Raw genomic sequence first — 17,886 nt, forward strand, 5'->3', positions numbered from 1 at the left:
CCCCTGAACTCTAAACAAATGTACTGACGCAAAAGAATTGACTAATATCCTATCTAAAAAAACGCGATTGTATATGTGCAACAATTAGTCAATTCTTCCGCATGATCAGTAATTTTGTATACATCTCGGTATATACAGCCCTTTTTTTAAAACCCATGCGCGCGAACAGTGCGTGACGCGAGCGCGCTTGCGCGTGCGCGCTCGCCCTTTCAAATGCCGTCTTTGGCGCAGCGTGCGTCAGTGACGCGCGAACCTTCGCGCGGATGTATGCTTGAGTAGGGGATATCGGTCTTACGGAAGATCGGAAACTCTAGTTAAAGAGCAGTCTCGTGTAACCGAATTCGTACATTGTACATCGTCGCGAGGCTGACGGGAAGGTGCGTTGCGTCACACCGCCCCGACGCAACCCGGTCCGACGATGTCGTTTTACTCGCCGAGATTCGCGGACCAGCTGCGCGGCATGTCCGGCGACGAGCTGCTGCGCGAGATGAAGCAACGATTCAACGAGGACAACGCGAGGGACGCGTTCTTCGAATCCGAGGGCAGACCCACCCGGGGCGACTCCTTCGGCGATCGGCCCTTTTCGCATTTCTCGAGAGTGAGTAAACCCTCTTTCTTTTTTTTTTCTCTTCTTCGGATTTCCGTTGGATTTCCGATCGTCGACCAACGCAGTACTACGATTATCGAACGTCAAGTACTGAATTTCAAAGGGAAAATCTAGTCGTATTGGCAATATGAGAGTGAGTACTCGATGATCGTTCACTCGGCGTCGCCTTCGCGGCCTTCCTACCCTCGCGTGTTTGGAATTCTCGACCGCGTCCGCGGTTGCCTGCGAGTGCCGTGGCGCGCTTCCTCATCGACCTTTACGGTCCAGGTACAATGAAAGCAGTGAGAAATAGAAGAGTTGGGAATAGAGAGTTAAATTTCGATGGAATCCGTGCTTCATCAAGAGATGTTAAAGAGAGAGAGAGAGAGAGAGAGAGAGAGAGAGAGAGAGAGAGAGCTGTTTTTTTATTAGTAAAAAATGTTCTTTTTCTGATTCTTTATATTTAATTTCTTATTCTTATTCTTCGTTCATTGCGCCTGAGGTCTTATTTTTCTTCTTGCATCCTGATGGATCGATCGATTTGAAAAGAGGCGAATCTTTTCGTTGTTTAAAGTCCGCTTACATCAATATTGGTTATTCTGGCTTTAAGCCAAAACTTAAAACTTAAATTTGTTGTACCAAAGTAAAAGTGATACTTAATTGTTTTAATTTACGCTTATTTTACAAAAATTAGTGTAAAGTAGATTTTGCGCTAGATTTTTTGTTTTTGTTTTGGGACAATAAATTTAAAGTTTTAAAGCCTTATATCCTCGATGCTAAAAATTGATCTGAGATTTCAGACGGAGGAAAAATTGACCAATCATATCGATTAGTGGGCCGAAGTAACCAATACGATCGGTCGGTTTTTCTCCGAGATCGATTTTCGGATCGATTTTTACAGCATCGTGAATAAAAAGCTTAAATCTCGCTTAAAGTTAAAATATTATTGATACAATCGTAAGCTAAATCCATTACTTCCGCACCACCTATCATCAAATATTCCAACATGTGAACAACTTGAAAATTTTCAAGTCTCCAAAAATTCTCTATCGCTACATTGGATTAAAATTTTCTTTCCTCTTTCTCACTCAATATCGTTCAAATATTTCGTTTTAAGTACAAATTGTATGTTGGTTAGGCTATAAAGAATAAATTGTAACTAATCAACATATACTCCAAAGTTTTGTCTAACGACGAATGAAATATTAGCCTAACGCATTTTTATATCTAATACAAGGGAAGATGAAAACAAAGTGTACGAGAGAAAGCAAAAATCATGAGCGAAGCTATTCTTGTATTGAAAACCGAGGTCAACCGAGGGAAGCATCGATCGTTCAAGCTTTAGCATAATATAAAAGTGACCGGAAATATTAATAGATGTGTCATTTACGTTTTCAGTGTCGCGTTTTCACGCGCGAAATTTAAATCGCGACGATCGAATCGGATCAAGTCGACCATGCTGCGCCGAATTTCTTTATATTTATAGCGCCGTCCCAATTCTCTTCCTCGACACGACGATCGTTTCGATGGCAAAGATTCCGCCATAATACATCTAGACTTTTTCGCCAGTTTGCCGACTTATTCTCGTCGCCGCGTTATTTTCAGATCCGTATGTAAAACGTAATTGGGCATAAAATACATAAAAACGAAGCGATCGTCTCCCTCGGAAAACCTTTTTCATCGAATGAATATGTCCTTAACGCAGGTAAATATTGATATATCGATCGAAGATTATGATCGAAGATTATTGACAAATGCGATATCTCGCCACTCAAAGGTATTTCCATCGCTAGTCGTCATTTCTAAAAAGATCACCTAATCAGAAGATCTTTTTATTGTGAAAGTTTATCATTATCAATAGAAGCTGAGCAAGAGAGAGAGAGAGAGAGAGAGAGAGAGAGAGAGAGAGAGAGAGAGAGAACAAATTTCTTCAATTTGATATCATGCCAAGAATTTTATATTGATAGGAGAAAGAAAGGGAAAGAGGGGGATAAATAATAATCACTTATATGTAAGACATTCTTCAGCTTTAATCCTTCGATTGAAATCATTTTTATCATTAATCATTAGTCATTTCTAAAAAGATCACGCGTATTTATTATCGTCAGACATTTGTTCGATTTTTCTTTATTAATGTAGGAAAGAAAAGAAATTTCTCGATTGTTTATCACAGAGCCCAAACATCTCGCAATTAGAAATAAACATCTCGGTTGTAGATACTTTCTGAACACCCTTTAACTTTAATATGCGAGCCGAAAGGGCCTTTTATTGCTTATCGTCGTCCCTGAATAAGTCTGAGAAACGAAGTAGCTGTCGTATCAGACCCTTTCGAAACGAGTTTCAATGGCTCATATCGAGGGTTGGCCATCCCTATCGATCTCGGTTTATCCGGAAAGGGGCGCATTTCCGACCCTTCTATGCATGAACGTGTGTATATGTATCTGTGTCGTAACTTGAGAATTCTTTAATGACGAAAGATGCTTTCGATAGGAATTTTTGTGGATGTCGGATGTTTGATTTTTAGATTTTGTATTTACAAACTATGAAAATCCACACATATGTACACGGAAAGAACAATTTTGCTGATGTATCTAAAAATTTTAACCAGATATAAATAGAAAATAATTTTGTTAGGTCATCAAAATAATTATTACAAGATGTTTAAATCGATTGCTAGAATATAAAAAATTTTGTAGTTTATTATATTTAAGCGTCTTTCATAATTATTTTAATGGTCCAAAATTATTTTCAGATCTGTATCTGGCCAAATTTTCGAATATTTTAGCATTGAAATTGAAATTGGAGAGTGAGATTCGTATTCTTTGAGTTATCAAATTGATCGTGAAAGAGAAATTCGCGAATGAAGAATGGCTACTCGATCGAAAACGGTCAACTATTGGACAATCGATAATGTTCCGGGAAATACGATAATGCTGCGCCGCTATGCTCCGCACGCAAAGTATGCTAATTGGCGCGTTGACAATACGGAACAGGTGATTTGGTTATGTATAGGTGGTCCAATAGATACAGAAGAGAAAAGCCTTATTACGTAAAGCGAATTGTCTGCGCTGTCGGATGCGAGTTTCCCGGCCGACTCTTTTCGTCATCTCCCCTTTAAGTTGTCCTTTATTCCTTAGCAAGAAAGAAAAACACTTATACACGGTGAACCATTTAACATACTTATTCGAGATTCCTTCTCTTTCTTGAAAATACACGGAAAAATTGCAAAGCGAGAGATAAGAACATCGTCGAACACTTGCATGTATTTAAAAACGGCAAAGATACTTCAGGTAGAAAAACACTCGATATTTTATATTATAGCGTTAGTAGCTAGTACAATGGGAAAAAAAATATAAAAGAACAGTAGCAAAGATTGAAAGATTAATTTCTTCGTAAAATAATATATAAAAATATTTATCTTTTATACATAACTTCCTTCTAATTTTTTTTCTTTCGAAGAATTTGGATCTGAAAGAGTTGCATGATTTAGAGATGTATGAATCGAATCAAATTGAATTTTAGTTTTTTTGCGAATTCGAATCAATAAAATTTTATTTGAGCCGAATCAATTCGAGTTAAATCGGACCGAAAAATCGAAATATATAATTTTTAATCAAATAATTATTACAAATTTGAATTCGGCGCAAACATAGCAAAATATAATTTTATAAGATTGCCAATACATGTGATCCGTATTGGAATGTTTTCGACTCAAAATTTTCCAATAGTTGATATTTAAGAGAGAATCGAATTCGAATGAACCTCGATTCGATTCGAGTCGAATTTTCGTAATTCGTTCTTCAATATGATTTTTGTGATCTCGTGACCTGTGACGAAGTGCGCGATAGTCATGATTCGGATCCACGCATAGCCGCATGTTGGCAGTGATATTGTACACACGTTAGCGTTATTTATACATTTAACGTATTAAACATCGCCACATGGTTGCACAACGTGAAATTGCGTAACACAAAAAGTGCGCGATTCTTCTTCAGTCTCGCGACTCGGGATGTTCATCGTTCGCTACTGCAGTCTTGCTTTTATCTTCGTAAATCGAATGAGAGAAAGAGGGAGGGGACAAAGGGGAAGGAAGGAGAGAAGAACCAAGAAACTTTCTCTCCGTAGCGAATAATTCACTTTTGAAAGCGAAGTTATAGCTTCGCAATTTGAGGTAATCTTCATTGGTGCCGTTGGATTCGCTCATTAAGCGATTAAGCGAATTTCATGCTGCGTGCCGCCGTGGGTGCGCGTGCGCGCCTCTCTTCTCCCCTCTCCGTATCGCCCCCCTCTCTCTCTCCTCCCTCTTGCTCCACCGCCGGATGAATGAGCCTTTCGCCAGCTCGTGTCGGATTCGCGGCGACCTCTTCGCGTCTCCTGTGCTCCTGGCATTGCTATCGATCACCGTAGATCATCGATCGTCATTATCGATGATCCCACGAACGATCGAGACACGCGCGATCCATCCGTCCGAGGGGGGAGGAGGCGCTCATACAAAAGGCGTGCGTTTATCGTTACATTATTACGTCTGTTATGTCATCCCGCGTTCGCAAACGCGATTCATGCCACGTGTACAAACATACAAGTACCATTTAGGGTTGCGAGGCGAAATGCGCGGTCGTGACGACCAATAATCTTCGCCGAACGCGTTGCATCCCACCGTGCATAACTGCGCGATTCACTCACCGCTATTTCTTTCCGTCTGTTTTCTTTCCTAATCGGACGTCCGTTTCTTTCCGGAATGCACTTGAGAGAACGCGCGATATATCACGAACCTGCGCTCAGGCTCCCTTTTCGTTACACTTCTCATGATCGTTCAGCCGTATAATTCGGCGCGGAGTCCTTTCGCTCGTGTCTAAAAATATAGGTCATATATTTCTCTCTCTTACTCTTTCTCTCTTTCCCGCTTGTACAAAGCGCGCTCGTGTTTGTCCTTATCTATCAGTCTACGCCTTTTTACACTTTCTGTACTTGGAACACGACACGTAGACGCTTCGGGAAAGAGCGAAGGGCTACTGGAAACGAACGGATTCTTCGGGATTCATCTCGTAATTTCTTTTTCTTTTATTTCTATTTTTAAGTTCGAAGCTTTTTTTATTAATACAGGACGTGTCTTTGGACTTCTAAAATTCTTAGGAAATTTTTTTTTCATTTCTGATCAGAAAATTTTATATTTTATTAGAAAACTCAAGAAAATTTTTAAAATTTGGTTTTAAGTTTAAGTTTTTTATAATTTTTCTTTTACAAGTTAAACTATTGACGATTTGCCAATTGTTCAAATTAGTGATTAATATGATATATAATATATCGTGTACATTTACACGTTATTTTTTAAACAAATTTAAAAAAAAAATCCTTTGTTTCCAGAGCAACTAAACTAAGTGTTTAATATCTTAAATATTCTTTGTAAAACATTAAACATTAAACATTAAAAAGTTTATTAAAGAATTCAAAAAATTATTTCAAAGTTATATTTATGAATTCTCTAATTTTATCTGAAATTTTGGGATAAAAATATCTAGAAAGTTCGAGATACTTTTTTTTCTATTAGAGAATTTTTTTCCAAGATTTATAGAAACTCTATTGATTAGTAGAGACAAAGAAAGAAACACTATTTCTCCTTTAACGTTTTAAAATCAAACGGAATGATATATGCAATATGATGTAATACAAATGCTTCCGTGTTTCTCGTTCGAGAGGTTAAGCGCGAGAAGCTTCTAGCGAGTTCTCGCGGTTGTTCGGCCGCCTCCGCCTATCATCGTCGTCAGTGGTCACGTGATCACGGCCTACACTGCGCGAACTTAAATCGTCTACCGCAGCCTGCGCGCTGTCAGTCTCGCTTTTAATTGCGTCAGTGGTGGGTTACGCGTGTGATCACAGTGAAACGCACGTGCTCACGTTTTTTTCCTCTCTTTTGTACGACTCGGAAAGCAACCTTGAAAAAGTACAATCGGTGAGGCAAGTGAGAGACGCATCAGAGTGTACAGCAGCCGTCGTTTATGTAATCGCGGCGGAGGCAGAGGAAGCGCGAGGAGAAGACGAGGAAAAGCCGAGAAAGAGAGAGAGAGAGAGAGAAAGAGAGCAGTACGACGTGTGAGTGTCTGCTATTGCGAGTGAGCGAGTAGAGTGAGAGAGAAAGAAAGATATATATATATATATATATAGACACATATATATATCGACGGCGTGTGAGAGCGAGCGAGCGAGAGAAAGAGAGAAAGAGAGAGAGAACGCGAGAGGTATAGTGCAAATTTCGAGAAAGATCTCGTTCCACCTCTTTTCCCAACTTTTTCGAAAGCTGCTTAAAAAAAACACGTGCTGTGTGAGGTATTCCGGAAAAGGAAAAGAGAAAGAAAGAAAGAAAGGAGGAAAGAACTAGAACCGCTGGTACAAACGGGAGAGAGAGAGAGAGAGAGAGAAAGAGAGAGAGAGTGCGTGTCAGATATCCAAAAACAGACGCGGGCTCGAACGGGTCCAGAAAATGGACTCGCCTGTCATCGTGGATGCAGCAAACAATTTCGGACAAGCGTGCGATCTGGACCGTTTCTCCGTAAGTGACGTTCCCATCTCTTTTTTTTTCTTTTTCCTTTTTTTTTTTTTTGGTGCGTTATTTTTTTTCTCGCGAGTCGGGAGATTTCTCCTCGCGTTCTTCGTTCGTTTGTTGATTTATTCCGAATTGTGTTCGTGACTCGCAAGTTCCTCAATAACTGAAACTCGAGAGGTTAGATTCGGGTTTCTTCTTCCCACCGGGAAGTCTCGTCGCGTTCGTAAACTATTACGTCTTGGAAGACAACGATGTCTTCGTATGCAAACGTCGTGTGCGTCATCGATTACTCCGCCAGGGCTGCTCGCGAGTGTTGATCGCGAACGGATACAGAGACATATGTTAGTGGCCCTCTTCCCCTAGTTTCCAGCATTTTCAGACATGATTCAGACTATTTCAGACTATTCCTTAATGGAATCGACGGCGCGCACGAGATATTTCCATACGTTCCGACGTCCTCCCCTTGCCGACATATGTCCTCTCTCTTCGCGCATCTGCGTTCGAGATCGTGTGGAAATCAGAAATAGCATTCGCGTGGAACGCATCGCATTCGAACGGCGCGTTTTGTCGCGTCATTCGAAAAAAAAAAAAAAAAGAAATAAGAGAAGGAGAATAAAAAGATCTAAATATCATTGATTTACTGAAAAATTTTGCATTTTGTCATTGTAGTTATCACAAATATTTTATCTTGTGAATTGATATCATGATGATGTTATTGAAATGTTATTGATTTACAAAACACCAAACCGCGACTAAAGAACCGACGTTCCTATCGATGCGTCATCGAATTATCACGAACGATCGCGATACATGACCGTCAAACGTAGCCAATCGTGATGTCACGAAACCTATTTAGCTTCGGAAGACGTTGTTATCATGATCGATAACTGTTAAAGCCTCATATCAGACGATGCATTAAAAATCGGGGCTGATGAATTGGAAATTGATATTCAATTTTACCAATAGATTAATTTTAATTCATTTTTATATTAATGATTTAACTTTCTGTTTTTTTTTTTTTAATTTTAAAGAATAGAAAGAGGTAAAGAGGTAAACTAAACTGAGATTAAGAAAAAAGCCAATGTAGGAGAGAAATTGAATCTATATTGAGAAGGAAATAAACATAGAGAACACATAGAGAAAAAGATTTTTCTATATTTTATATTTCTATTTGTGATGAAAAAAATGGCTTTATAAAAATTAATATTTTTATTGAAATGATGAAATTGTTTGAATAATAAAATTGTTTAAGTTAAAAGACCTGAGACCACTTTTTCCCCAAAAAAATTTATTTTCATGTCAAAATATTTATTATTTGAAATGTCAAATAATTGTATTTATTAGCTCAAACAATGATTCGATTGAACTATTTCAACGAATAAATTTTTTTGAATTTTGATAAATTGATTAAATCTAAAAAAATATTTTTATGTAGAAAAATATTTCTGAGAATAGGACAAATCAAATAACTTTAATTTCATTTTGTCCTGATTTTAATTTCCAACTCGTGATCGTTTTCTCAATTCGCAGATCTTCGGTGCATAGTCTGATACGGGCTTAACGAACGACCACGTTACGTCGAAAGGCGCGGTGTGACGTCACACTGGTCACGTTATCAGGTATACCTTCCTACGCTCGATATCGACCGTACGATTAGGCGAGATCACAACATATGCCGACAGGACAGGAAGAATAATGAGGAGAGGAGGGGGAAAATTATCTCATACGATTGACTCTTTCTATAGCTGTGCTCTCGTATGTCCTAATGACGTTTTTCCCTCGGCGTTCGCGTTCTGGAACGCGACGGATGGTTCGCGTGCACGCGTGGGCGTATTTGCGCGTGCTCCAACGAAGACAGAGACCGAGAATCGAAAAGAAACGAGACCGAGCGATCGTTTCCCTGTATGATATCACCCGATGGAAATAAAAGATTCTTTTGAAGAAGTGGAGGAGGGGATGAAGGCAGAAACGGAAAATAAAAAGAATTCCTTTTTTATACAGTAAAACAAGTTGAACAGGAATAGGCAAAGGCACTTCGACGTCCAATCGTTCATGATAATAGCGAATGATGCAGCATTAATATCCATTTCTAGCGATGTAGACTAACTTTGACTTCGATGTAATTAATTTTTCATCTTTTTTTTTTCTTAATTCTAAGAATTAGAAAAGGATAAAGATTGATTTAAACTAGAAGAATTAAAGTTAATCTACATTGGTACGTTGAAAGTCTAGATTTGTAGACTGAAGGCAGACTCTAAACTTATCATTAAAAAAAAAAAAAAAAAAAAAAAAAGGATGAGTGTAATATTCGTTGTCGTTTTCGCAGTTGACAGGCGAAAAGTCAACGCGGTGGTGGCAGCGCACTGGCCAGGGCCAGCCGGCGACGTTGTGCCGAAAATAGGAAAATCCAATTATCGGACGTAGGTGCGAGTATATTATAAGCGGTCCTCCCAGTTCTCGCACTCGCTCTGTTCCTTCTACCGGTCATTTTTCGCTCGTTCTCTCTTTCTTTCTCCCGTATTGCGTCCCGTGTGTGGCTTTCTTGTAGCGCCCGTTGGTCGTGCTAAGTGGAACGACGACACGACCTCGATTCGCTGCAGGAAGAGGAGAAAAAGGAGAAGGAGGAGGAGGAGGATTCGTCACCTCGTGCCCGATTACGCGAATTTCCTCTTCAGCGCCCTTGCTCGCGTTCGCCGGCTTAAAATCGATACATATGAATGTCACGCGCAATTATGACCGTTTAGGGTGACTTCGACTAAGCTCCGACTAACTCGATTAACGATTAATTCAACCGGCAGAATTGCTTACTGCAAAATTTTCTAACCGTGTGACTCGTCATCTTTAAGCTAATCTTCCATGTATTAAACAATAAAAAATTGATTGTTCTATTCGTCTCGATGAAATGGCACAGGAATTGTTTGATAAGCTGAGCATCGATTAAATTAATCGGAGTTCGGTCAAGGTCGTCCTTGGTTGCTCGGCGAATACAAATCCGACGAAAATTATATGGTTACCTACTACTACACTACTCTGCGCACTGAAGGTATATGCTAAAGGCTTGCATTTGATTAATTTCATGCATAGTAGCCTTTTACCACTGTGAAGTTGCGTAGACAATCGAAATTCGCTAATCGATGGGTATGCATTGCCTTTATCTATACTACAGGCCTGTTTTTTATCGCTGCATTGGACTGCACTAAAATTTGTTTATTTTTAACTTTACGTATATATTTTTTTTAATACAAGTGTACACTAATTTAATTATAAAAAAAAGATTTCACATAAAATGATAATGTCTAAATGCAAAGATGTAATATAAAAAACTTGACTAAAATATACAACATGCATTCTGCGTAAAAAAATGATAATATTAACATTTGGCATATTATCTATTAAAATATTTCATTTATTATCAATGAATAACTTTATGTATTATAGCTTTTAGCATGCACCAATGTGTAATACAAGCGATTTCGCTAAATTATGATGTTTAATGTCTTTTATCTTCATCAGAGTAAACATTTTGCAGTTGAACATTGCTTTGCAAGATAAAAATACTAATACTGGAAAAAAAATTAAAAAAATTCGTTAAAATATTGTTTTTAAATATCAAATCTTATTAAAATCTTAATTGAAATGCACGGATATGAAAAATTAGTACTCGCATTTACAGTTATCTAAGAAAATAGTTATATTATATTTACAACTTACATTTTATAATAAAATATAATTTTCAGCTAAATCTAAAGATAATATTTGTTATTGCAAAATAGATACATCAAATGTACTAATACAATTTTATTTACGTTCTATATGGTTTGTACTTTGAAAACAAATATTTATTTTTCCATTTCAAAATTTTAAATTTCTAATATCACAAATATACATATTATTAATATTGTCCAACTATTGAGACTAATGTTCTGGCTCCTGGTAATAATATTTTTATCTTACTTATTGTTCGTAATTATTGATAAAGAAATATTTCATATTTTCATAGATCAATATAAAATATATTGCATAGATTGGTTTTTATCTTTTAACAATATCTTTCGCCAATTTTGTTTTGTTATATATGTCATATATATATATATAAAAGACAACCAAATCAAACAGTTATCACGATGGTCTCATGACGATGTAGGAATCGTCTATTTATCGTTGCATGAATAATTAAATATCACGGCATTGACTTTCCTTCTGTCTTCGTAGGGTTTCCCGTTTGACGACGACACCGACGTTTTCGAACGTCCGCGTGGCGACGGCATTCGCGCGCACTTGGACGACCTTGCGGCGCGACATCCCGAGTTCGCTGAGCACCTGCGCGGTCCGCCTTGGCCGTTCGGCGGTTCCTTGCTGCGCGACCGTCGCCGCTGGCGCCGCGATTCCGGTAGCAATAACAACAACGATCAGCAACAACAAGGTCAGCAACGTCAGGACGAGGACGTGCGTAGCCAAGCGAGTGGTAGCAGCGCCGCGAGTGGAGCGAGTGCCGTCAGCTCGCACAGCGGCAGCGGCAGCGACGGTGGCGAGTACAACCTGACGTCATCGTCTGCGATACCACAGTACGGTCTACGCAATACGGTAGACATAGGTCAACAGCAGCGGCGTCGCGATATGGAAGCGAACCTGGAAAAGGGCGAGCGCGGCCAGCGCTCAATGTCGGCACCGCCACCGGAGAGTTGGCAGCAACAAGGTCGAGATCAGCAGCAATCGCAACCCGATCAAGGACAGAGGTTCGTGTCCCGGGTAGACATCACACCGCAGCACAATCAGCAGCAGCAACGCGCCCAATCACCGAGTAAACCGGCTAGCAACGTCCGTCACATCCCCATCTTTGTCGAGGGTCGCGATACACCGGTGATACCAAAGTTCGCACCCGACGATGTGCCGTCCGCTTTTCAGCAGCGACAACCGTCTCCACCATCATCCCATCACTTCGAGAGATCGTCACCGCCACCGCACCACTTCCACAGACCCTCGCACTTTAACGAACGCTTTAGCCGGCAGCAGTGGCCGCCCTCACACTTCCAAGATGCGTTTTACAAGCCGGCTGATTTCGAACAGCCGATGCGACGACAATTTCAGCAGCAGCAACATCAGCAACCCCAATATTATTATCAACAGCAACAGCCTAAGCATCATCAGCAACCTCAGCAACAACCGCAATATCACGAGCAACATTATCAGCAACAACAACCTCAACAACAAACTCAATCTCAACAACAACAATCACAACCAGAAGAACAACAACAACAACAGCAAGAATCGCCTAAGCCAAAGCCTTCAGTGCCAAAGGATCCCCTGGAAAGAGTGTCCCAGATACAAAAAGATGTGGACGATCTCGCTGAGCAAGTGCGACGTTACGTTGGCGGCTCTCGGCAAGATAAGGAATACATCTACTTAGACGAGATGTTGACGCGCGAATTAATTAAACTAGACGACATCGAGACTGAAGGCCGGGAGAATGTGCGACAGGCGCGTAAAAATGCCATCAAAAGCATACAGGATACCATTAGCCTGCTAGAAACGAAGGCACTACTTGCGAATCAGCAGGAACAACAAGCCGTCGCACGAGAAGGGGTCCAGGAGGAATGCGCAGGGAAAGATCAGCAGGGAGAAGAAATCTCTCAAGTTCACGAGCCTATGGAAGTGAAACAGGAGAAACAAAACAATGAGCCGATACCGCTTCCGCCAGCGCCATCAGCATCGACAAAGGTAAGAAATCGCGATTGTTAGCACAATATTAAAACACTTTATTAATTTTACTGTTAAATTGTACAGAAAATTTTATTCTATCAATTTTTATTTTATTTTATAAACTATTATATTTTATCTTTGTTTTTTTATTTTTTTAGAAATAATCTTACTAAAAAATGGTTATAATAAATATTTTAGTAAAAAAAATATTTATGATAAATTTTTTGTTAATTTAGGATTTTGTTTTTCTCTGTAGACGAAAGCGGTATCCTCGGAAAGTGAAAGCGCGGCGACAATTGTTAACTCCACAAATCAAAGCGTCGCTACCGCCGGCCCACAGAACACTGAACAAACTGCGGACATTGCGCAGAAAATCGAACAAAAAACAGAAAATGCAGCAGAAAATATAAAACGGCTCGTTGCACCGTCATTGACGGATGAAGCGACCAGACGTATGGACGAAACGTGTAAGATATCAAAATCGAGTGAGGAAAAAGATGGAGAACAAAAAGACGGCATGCTGGAAATGACAGAGAACAAGGATGTGCAATCAAAAGAGCAAGTGGAGAAAACGGGGAAAACGGAGGTGAGTGAAGGCGGACAACGCAGTTCGACGGAATCTCCGAGGTTGCAGAAAAAAGCGAAGAAAACAAAGAAAAAGGAGCAGCAACAACAGCCGGTTTCTGAGCAACCGATTCCGCTGCCGCCGCCACCGACGGAGAGCGCGAAATAAAAATGGAACGCTGAAGAAGTGTCGTATAGTCAAATATGGATCTTAACGTGCATGTGACTCTACGAGAGTCGGCGAATGAGAGAGAGAGAGAGAGAGAGAGAGAGAGAGAGAGAGAGAGAGAGAGAGTTTTGTGGATTATAAAAATCGACTAGAAAGAAAGTTTTGATGAATCGTGAAAAAATGCCGGATAACGAAGAAGAGAAAAAGTTTCGGAGAACCAAATTTCGAATTGTAGACATCACAAAGTGACACTTGGCTGATGACTTGTAAAGGCGCTAAATAAACACTGCTATCAATTCTTACTTTCTCCAGAGTTCTAGAGCTAGAGTCAAGCTAATCGCGTTCGAGCCGAGCAACAAAATCGAACTCTTCGGTTCCGCGAGTTCACTCGTCGTTTGCCTTAGGACGAGGCCTTCTTTTATAGAATAATGATGAACGGGAACGAACTGGAGTGGTACCGCTTATAAGTTTGCTTCGTCGAAAAGAGAAACGATCTTTGATCTGAAGTTCCAATCAGCCGCACGTCTGATGCTGCATGTTCCATTATATTTTTTTCAACTCTAAGAAAGAATCTACGTAGAGATGCAACAATTTTCTCTCTATCAACGATGTATAATCCTCATCTTTCGTCTAATTTATTTGCGAACTCATGGATGAGAAATAGCGAGATCGCGGAGATAGACGGAGATCGCGTCTAGCTTATATGGGGTAGATTCGAAATCTCATAGAAAAAAAATCAAAGACTCAGGCTTAAAGTTTAGGATATCACAGCTTCGACGAAGACACCCTGTAAAAGGAGAGACGTAGTTTCCCTGTATACTCATCTGTTGACCAGACCAATTTATACCGATATTCATTTAAAAGCAACTTGGATCCGGGGAAATTTTTACGTAAGTGAAGTAATCTTAGAGGAAATTTATTTATTTTTATTTTATAAAATGAATATAAAGGATACATTTTAAAATTTGTTATTCGAATCAGAATTTTTCTTCAAATTCTTCACGATATGCAGGAAAATTGGTCTGTTTGACAAGTATGTAATATACTCAGTGTAGCGTCACGTAGAGTGTGCACGCGATGATGATAATATATTTCTAATTTATTGTATGCCTGGCCGCGAGATAATTTCGTGTTCGCGAGTGTGTTTGTTGTTTATGCTAATAATTCTCTTCGTATCGTGCGCATATCCCGCCGGTACAAAGTGGCACGAATGTGTATACGAGGCATATGGATACACACATGCGTACATACATACGACACACAAACTGTAGAGTCGTGAATGCCGAGAATATCGATTCGATGTATGTGTGTGTGTGTGTGTGTGTGTGTGCATCGCTTTCATTTCTTATCTTCCTAAACTTGATCGAACTTCACTCGATGTGTCTCGTGACATATATTAATTTGCATACATTAACGCGCGCATATTTGTGCAAACGATCATATAGTATGTATAAATTATATATTGGGTTCCTGTAACCCAACCAGATATTTTTCTAATAAAAAGAAGTTACAGATTTTAAAGAATTACAAATTTACATGTGTCGAAAAAAGGATATGGGATCATGAAACAATTGTAAAATTAAAATTCAAATCTTGAGCTCTATAATAAAATATAGATCTTGCTCTATAATAAAATATAGATCAACGGGAAGTTGAAAAGAATTGTGATTTACTTCGTTATATTTACTTCGACATTGAATCAGTTAATTTCTTTTTCTTGATTCTGTGGCAAAACTTGGTGTTTTGTGCGCGAAATTGATTCTGCAGTGTTGTATCCAATTTAGGAAGAAAAAAAAACTAATTACCTATTATTATTTAAAAAAAAATAAATATATATCTTCAAGAGCCTGAAGTTAATTCATACAGTTTAACCCAGAAATCTGAAATAAGAAACCTATAAAAAAGTATTCTCTTTCTAGTATGCAAAATGTACGCGAAAGAATAGATCATTTGAATGATAAAGGCAGATTGATTTTGCATTCTTTCAAGAATTTATATATGAGATTTGTGCAGGACACCCTATATACGACGATCCAGATTTAGCGTCCGTTTAGAATTCTCGAAGCGTTTCAGATACTTTCGCGATGCTCGAGAAAAGTCCATTCGAATCGTTCAAGAGTTATATTCGAAGAATCCTGGACTTTCGAAAAAATTTATCCTACAACCCAAATCAATCCTACAATCCTGCCTTATTGCAGGAAAATGGATGCAAGGAAAACGCTAAACTGAAAGATGTACAAGGGCAACGCATAATTTTTTTTTTGATTCCTCATTTATAGTGTGATACTTTATTTATCTTCGCTTTCTGTTCTTTCCCCTTGTGCCTATACGACGTTTCGTTCACGTATCTATCCGGCGTTATTTTCCAGCCGAAAATTTTGTATTTTTTCTGATACGAAAAATGTGAGAAATAAAAGAGAGTGAGTGAAAGAGAGAAGGAAGTATGCTTGGTAAAAAATATGTATACATATACGACGAAAATGTGTGATTATTTTATGAGATTGATCAGTGAAAATACAAAGTCTGTTCTGTCTTACAATTTCATTCTTTTTCCTCAGGCCAAAAGTAATATTAGAGTACCGCAATTGTTTCTGAATAAGCAAGTTTGAATTATTCATTGAAAAATGAAAATTCTTGCATAATATATTATAATTACAATTGCAATCAAATCGGCAATATATTTGTTTTAACAAATATATATATCCTGAATATTCCTGAATATTTTATCTTTTATCTTTTGCCCTTATTCTTGAATTTCTGCACATATTTAAATTAACATTACATGTTCGATCGATCTTTTCAGCCGAATAAATATAAAATACATCAGGCATTTATTTCTCTCGCCAATCGAAAAAAATATTTCGAAAGAAATGACAGCGCTTTATTGATACTGTTGTGGCCGATTTCAGCTACTATTCAACAATGGTATGAACCGTTTTTTTCCCACAGATTAACGCGTAACTTCGGGAGATTGTAACCGTGGGTACCAATGACCTGGTAATAACAACATCCGCCATACGCAGCTGTTGTCACGTCCCCTGCCAAATTCTTGCGAATTGTTTGCATTTGACGCATACGATTTTGCTGTCATTCGGGAATTCCCCGCAGTTGGGCATATGGCGCGGAAAGAAAATAAATATCCTCAAACACTTGCGATGTTAATATCTCTCGCGATGTGCGGCACTTCTGCACTATGAGGATGACTAATGTAAATCAGCACAAAGAAGTATCTACGATCGCGAACAGAAGAAGGAGATATACCAAACTTTTCATGTGTCGTTTGTGAAATTAATTCATCGAAAACTAATCTTAATCCGGATAAGAATACACTTTAATTACTTGTCTCTTCTAGTACTATTTTTTATACATAGTAAATTATAAATTATTTTAGATTATAATATATATATATATATATATATATATATATATATATATATGTATATATAAAAGAGATTTAAAATTATAATCTAAAACAAATTATTTATATTCTATAATTTATTTATTTAATTTAAATACATTTATATAAAATTATACATAATTTGTTTCATCATTAAGATGATAGAAATCGTTCTTCTTTTAAATATAATTTAGATATTGCGTTTGCATCAATTGCAAATATTGTAAAAAAGTCTTTATAATCTCCGAGATTCGAAATTGTGCATTTATTCCGAGCTGCGGTGGATCAGGTGGAGCGGAGTCTCGTGATATAATTTTCGGATAAAATTTTCAGAACGAATCTGTCTCACAGAGCGAACTCCGCCGCAACTCCGATCCGCGCGAGTCGCGGCGGAGAACGAGCGGAACGTTCCGCGACTCGCGCGAACTTGGCACGGCAGAAGCACGTACGTCGTGCCAAAAATAGCGATCGGCGGCGGGTTAAGCTGTTAAGAGGAGTACGCGAAGTTTTTGCGTCGCGTGCAAACGGGAAATCCCGTTGAGGATGCGACGCTACGACGCGCCGAATCGCGCTTGTCGTCAGCGGAAATATCGCATATTCGACGATAGACGCCTGTAGAAAGAAAAATTAAGAGTCTTAACATAATTAACGAGAAATCTGCAAAATATCCTTTTAGTTACTAGATACTAAGCACGGAAACGTGTAAAGTATAAGTGACTTTAGATTATTTAGAAGCGTTTTGTTGCGCAAAAAGGAAAAAAATTGAGAAAAGACAACAAATTATTTTGCGTGACAAGTTGTAATATATTTTGTTAAATATATTGGTTTAAATTTGGGAATCTTTTTGTCAATCACGATTATGATCAATATCCAAGTAATTATTATGTAATTTTAAACAAAATGCTTTTTCTCAATGTTCAATAAACGTA

The 17,886-nt window shown here is 38.5% G+C and overlaps 1 protein-coding gene across 2 annotated transcripts; it reads left to right on the plus strand.

Moving 5' to 3' along the window:
• Positions 1-233: 233 nt before the first annotated feature.
• stv (BAG domain-containing protein starvin) lies at positions 234-16,099 on the plus strand. 2 transcript variants are annotated; one of them, XM_011637675.3, is made up of 3 exons: positions 234-598; positions 11,340-12,845; positions 13,084-16,099. In XM_011637675.3, the coding sequence occupies exons 1-3, from the start codon at positions 419-421 to the stop codon at positions 13,558-13,560; spliced, it is 2,163 nt and encodes a 720-aa protein (XP_011635977.2). In that variant the 5' UTR covers positions 234-418; the 3' UTR covers positions 13,561-16,099. The 2 variants fall into 2 exon arrangements, with proteins under 2 accessions (XP_011635977.2, XP_011635978.2); XM_011637676.3 differs by lacking the exon at positions 234-598 and adding an exon at positions 6,377-7,133.
• The last annotated feature ends 1,787 nt before the right edge of the window (positions 16,100-17,886 follow it).

This window comes from Pogonomyrmex barbatus, unplaced genomic scaffold, assembly GCF_055798465.1.
Source record: "Pogonomyrmex barbatus isolate J1 unplaced genomic scaffold, ASM5579846v1 scaffold1, whole genome shotgun sequence".
In the NCBI taxonomy this organism is placed as follows: Eukaryota; Metazoa; Arthropoda; class Insecta; order Hymenoptera; family Formicidae; genus Pogonomyrmex; species Pogonomyrmex barbatus.

Coding starts and splice junctions, on each gene's coding strand:
- stv (XM_011637675.3), top strand. CDS start 419: ATGTCGTTTTACTCGCCGAGATTCGCGGACCAGCTGCGCGGCATGTCC. Junction 599..11,339: donor CCTTTTCGCATTTCTCGAGA/GTGAGTAAACCC, acceptor CTGTCTTCGTAG/GGTTTCCCGTTTGACGACGA. Junction 12,846..13,083: donor CGCCATCAGCATCGACAAAG/GTAAGAAATCGC, acceptor TTTTCTCTGTAG/ACGAAAGCGGTATCCTCGGA.